This window comes from Diabrotica undecimpunctata, chromosome 2 (genome assembly GCF_040954645.1).
Source record: "Diabrotica undecimpunctata isolate CICGRU chromosome 2, icDiaUnde3, whole genome shotgun sequence".
NCBI classification, from domain to species: domain Eukaryota; kingdom Metazoa; phylum Arthropoda; class Insecta; order Coleoptera; family Chrysomelidae; genus Diabrotica; species Diabrotica undecimpunctata.
The window spans coordinates 6,387,380-6,392,919 of record NC_092804.1 but is presented as its reverse complement, the minus strand read 5'-3'; the positions used below and the strand labels follow the sequence as shown (position 1 = coordinate 6,392,919).

At 31.8% G+C, this 5,540-nt stretch overlaps 1 protein-coding gene and 1 long non-coding RNA gene across 2 annotated transcripts; both read left to right on the top strand.

The window, feature by feature from the left end:
- The first annotated feature begins 3,048 nt into the window (after positions 1 to 3,048).
- LOC140433152 (uncharacterized) lies at positions 3,049 to 4,108 on the top strand. The gene is made up of 2 exons (XR_011949877.1): positions 3,049 to 3,488; positions 3,742 to 4,108. It is a non-coding gene; the product is annotated as an uncharacterized lncRNA (long non-coding RNA).
- A 439-nt stretch (positions 4,109 to 4,547) lies between these two features.
- ND-B15 (NADH dehydrogenase (ubiquinone) B15 subunit) lies at positions 4,548 to 5,290 on the top strand. Its single transcript, XM_072521198.1, has 2 exons — positions 4,548 to 4,728; positions 4,997 to 5,290. The coding sequence occupies exons 1-2, from the start codon at positions 4,588 to 4,590 to the stop codon at positions 5,207 to 5,209; spliced, it is 354 nt and encodes a 117-aa protein (XP_072377299.1). The 5' UTR covers positions 4,548 to 4,587; the 3' UTR covers positions 5,210 to 5,290.
- Positions 5,291 to 5,540: the final 250 nt, after the last annotated feature.

Sequence of the window (5,540 nt, the reverse complement as noted above, 5' to 3'; positions counted from 1 at the left end):
TATGTGTGGTTTATTTCATTAAGACCCTTTAAATTTGGTAGCAGAAATTCTTTAATCATTGTAGATGCAAGAGTTGGTCCGAAAAACCCTAAAAAATGAAACATTGCTGAGATTCTTTGCAAATATTTTAAAGTCACGAATTATTTCTTATGTTATATCTCTTTTATATTTTTAGAACTGTTATCCAGTGTTTCTGTAACAGAAACACTGAATGCCGGATGAAACCCTTAAAATAATTAAGAATAGAAAAAATCTTTGTCAAAATGGTGTACATTGTGAAATGCAAAAGGCTAGTTTAAGAGACCTCAACAAAGAAATAAAACGAAGATACAAGGCTGATAAACAACAATATTATCACAATATATGCAACGAAATTAAGAGCCACGATCAAAACAATCAGCCAAGAGATGTATTTAGAAAAGTACGCCTACATAACGAGATACTAAAGTCAGAACTTGAAGATGAAGCCTACAGAGGAATCCTGAGAACCAACAAAGAAGATATAGCAAAGACATGGAGAATATATTACCGGGATCTATATAAAGATGATAACACCAGGAACTTCACCAAACCCCTGAAGAAATCAAAGAAGAACCTAATATACTCGAAAATGGAATAAGACTGGCGATCAGTTAACTTAAGTATAACATAGCACCAAGTCCAGATATGATAACAGCAGAAATGATCAAAGATACAGAAGAAACCGGAATAAAATTGCTTTATTCCTTCAGTAACATAAGATGGCGTTCCAAGCAATGGCCTGAGGACTGAACAAAATCTACAATAACGACAATACATAAAAGAAGCTTCCATAAATGCGACAACTATAGAACCATTTCTCTTATCTCACATACTAGCATAATAATGCTACACATAAGAATTCGATAGACCAAATACAACATCTCTGGGAATTATTCTGCCAAGATCTCTATAAAAACGACCAATCCCTGAAAAATATGAACGGGGACTATGATGCAATAGAAGAAAAACCTGATAAACTCGAAAGCGAAGTAAGACTGATGATCAACAGTCCAGTATGATAATAGCAAAAATGTTCATAACAAACAGGAATAAAATTTCTTCACCCCTGCAGTAAAATATGACATTTCAGATAATGGCCCACTGACTAGATAAATTACCATAATTTACAAAAAAAGAAACTGACAATTACGGAACTATTTGTCTGTTATCTTGCATGCCAGCAAGATAATACTACAAATCATTTATGAGAGACTGATATCTTTCCTACAAAGAACTACCAGAACATACCGATTTTGCCAAAATTAGATTTACATAAATCGTGAATCTCTCGTACACCTGCTTTACACGCATTCGACATATAAATTGCATAATTTATGGCGTATATACACCAGTTGATTTCTTTTTTAACCTAGTTATACAAACATACTCCTAGCATAGATATATTAACATATATATGACTAGATCAATAAAAGTATTTAACACATTTTTAAATAAACTTCACCTAGAACAAGGCTTCAGGCAAGAATATAGAATGTCTCCACAACTATTTGATACGAGAGTTTATAGGGAAAGTTTATGAAAAATGAGAAACGGACACATCAAAAATGGGCTAAAAATAAATAACCTGCCTTTGCGGACACGACACTTCCCGCAAATAACCATGGAGATTTGATTATTTGATTGATCTCCTGATTGAAAAATTGGAATCAAATATTGGTGTGGAATTAAACATATAACCGTGGATAGGCAACACAACAATCAGAATACATAACCAAAATCAACTTGTTTTTTTGGCGGTGTCCTTCAATTTACCCAGTTAACATACACTATTGTCACCTATTGTCATGACTCTAGAGTTTCCAATTATGTCTTTTGCCTGTATATTTTAAACTATTCTTCAGGTATAGTCGAATTGATATTTAAATTCTTGCTTACTTAAATACTTTTTGAGGTGTAGGTACTTAGTTGTCAGAAAGAAAAGACATTCTAAACATCCTTTACATCTTCTGAAGCCTAGCATTAGTTGCCTGATGATTTCGTTATTATCTATAATCTATTTTAACCCATGTTTAATCATAAATTTTAAAACTTTAACTTTAGAAGAGGTAGGGACAATTGGTCGGCAATTAAATTGCAGTTTATCTTTCGTAAGCCTCGAAAGATGACCAAAATATGATATACTCAGCAAAAAACAATGCACGAATTAATAGAGGTGACCAAAGACAGTCAAATATAGAGATAGACCAACGCGATGTCACAACAACTACCTTAAAAATCATGGAAGACATTGCTATGGAAATTCGTGCTTTATAAAAGCCCGAAATGAATTTGTCATCCTGGTCTAAAATCCCTAGGGAAGTAGACTAGGAGCTCATTAGAAAATCTGTTTATTAGAATGTCAGCAAGATAAGATACATCAAATTACTTATCTTAAACATGATTGAAGAACATAGTTTAAAATACAAAATAAAAATTTTTCAGTATATAAGACAGAGTTTACAAACATAGTCAAAAAGAAAAAGAATATATGGAGGAAAAGGAATTATATAAATTTAAAAAAGTATTGATACTATCAGCATAGTATAAAAAAGAAAAGATTTGTGGTTAAACTGTGCTATCAGCATAGCATCTTTCTATAATTTTGAACTACATAACATCGATGATAAATCCTACAAAATACACAATATGCTTCATATAAAAGTTTCAGTGTTTTAGAATATTGATCTACTGATTAATACTTAATACTTATGTTTATTAGTAATCAAAAGATATAAATCTTGGAAATCCAAATTAATTACAACGCCAGTTTTACCGGCAACCAGTTCTACAGCTATATTTTGCAAATTTTTACTTTCCCGTTTCTTTGCTTATAGAAGAGTAGGACTTTTAGGTCACAGTATCTACCACCAATAGTAGTGGAAGTCCAATAGGACAGGTCGGGAGAGTGAATTGCATAGGCCCAGCCGTTCATAATGTCGACGGCGCCACTAGCCACATTAGGTGGAGGTGTGAAATAGCAACAGGCGTATGACGTTGATGTAAGTCCTGTTGCCAGTTGCCATGAATTCACAAGTTCTGCAATTTACCCAATGATATGCGTGCTGTTGCCTTGATTTCACTAGTTTTGCATAGTTACAAAAATAATGATTGTACTATTGTACAATGTTTTCCAAAACAACAACAAATTGCACAAAAAGACAAAATGTGTTAGTGGCAAGGTGGCAACTGGCAACATTGTAATCCACGCCTTTGCAAGTTAGAAATGGCGTCACAAAAATATTTTATCCAAAATTTTAGAAATACTCGATAAAAACAGTATTCATCAATTTTTATATATCTAATAAATATTGGTAGGAGAAGGAGAAGGTACAATACTAAAATGGCATAATATTCCAAATCGAAAAATCAAAATAATATTTTTTGTTGATGGGTGAAAGTTAGATAAAGTTGGACAAAATTAAACATTCTGAGGATTAGGAGTTTATTTTTACATACATTAGCACCAAGTAAGAACAGCACCCAATTATACCAAACATTTGTTAGTAAATACAAACTCATACTATTTTGTACATTTTGCTTGTGTAGTTAAATTTAAATTACCTACTTTTAAATCTTAACCAAGATGAATCTTTTATTTATATTACTATATGTATTTTAAAATAATTAAAACTCTTAACTCTTATAATTGCATTCCTAAAAGATACCTTATTTTATAAAAAAAAGTCATACATTCTTAATTTTAATATTTCATTATTATAGATTTACATGGACCTTCTACTTCTGAGCAATAGTTACATGGGAATTTGTGATGATCCCATCGAGCAAAAAGACATTGTCTTTTTGCTCGATGGATGATCCTGAAGAGCAAGATAGCAGAAATACACTTTACAGAGTTTACACTTTAGTATCTACAGTTGGTCCATTAAGGAAGAGTATTTTAGAAGGTATGGAAATATGGATAGAAGGTATTACCAATAGGAAGATCTTCAACACGATGGGAAGATTAAATGAAGATTGGTGGAAAAAGCACCCACACCCTGACAAGGGCTTAAGGAATGAGGAGGAGGAGGATATTTGTTGCCTATACTTTACCAAAGAAAATTATACAAATAAACAAGTGTCAGGATATCTGTGTTTTATTTTGTTGTTTTCGGGACTTTGGTTTGTTAATGTAATGGAAAACAGATATAGTCATAAAATAATAAATAAAACTTTCCTGTACCATAATATATAATCTCTGTCTGATATTATGTTATACATTTAATATAAAAATGCATAATAGTGTATACTATATTTTTGGACAGAGAGAATATATATTTTGGCATAGAATAAGTTTTTATTTCTTATTTTATGACTACATTTTTCATTAAAGCACACTTTTTGAATTTTGCCGCCTAAAATTCAGAGCATATTTTTTGAATTTGTCACCTATAATAAGACCTAAGATTCAAAATCTACGTTTTAAATTTGCCGCCAAATAAAATGAGTTTCGGCCCGTCCACATTTGGCGTTAGAAACTCTCTTTTAAATCTTTCTATAGGACTTATCTTACTAGAGGACTATGTACTGTGTTTTCTGGTTTTAGGTTAGGTTTTCCTTGTCAAAATGTCGAAAGCCTATGATTTAGGTCCTACTGAACTTAAAGTTATAGAAGCAAAAGCCCAAAGAAGGGCAGATTTGCGACAACAATTCTTAAAACTAAAATCTAATCCTTTTATCCATGCAACCGGAGAAGGTGGCACAGTGGTAAGCATATTTTTTGTTTAGAAATATAGATGTTATGTCATCATAGGCATCATGAATAACATTGGGTTTTTAGTGTATTTGTTGAAACCTAGCTATTGTTTTTTCTAATATGTGTCACTTATAAGCACTAAACACTTAATGCTAACTTAATTCTGTACAGCTAATTGGGTATTTAATGCTTTGTTAGAAAATAAAAATTTGCACCATTATTATAGATATAATTTCTGCTATATACTAAGACCTACTTTGATTGGTATGTATATTTTAGTTTGATCCGGCCATGCTAAGGTATCAAGCTCTGCAGGTCAGTGGTGTGAATCACTTTAAAGCAAACAGAAAAACTGGTTTCTATGGTTTAGTAGGTTTTTGCTTACCCTTAGCAGGATATTTCTACCTCATGAATAGCACCAAGTTGAATCAAGAAGCAAAACTAAGAAGAGGCGAAGTAGCATACAAGGATCGTAACTTCAAATTTATCTAAACTGCATATTTTTTAACCTATTAGGGGAATTAAAAACATTGTAGTAATTTTTAAGTGTAAATATAAACCGTAAATTAAGAATGTGTTTTATTAGTTGCCAAATTTGTACGCTAGTGAAAAAAGAAAGTACATAATTGTAAAACATGTTATTCTTACCCTGAAAAGACCTTCATATCTTTACAGAGCCTCTACAGAGACTAGATGCCAAATATTGTACACTCATCATACTTATATTTAGTGGTACTTTGAATATTCAAATGCAAGATGTTCACACCATATTAATTGTTGAACATCTGACACCATTGCCTTTTAGCTCCAATGATTTATCTTA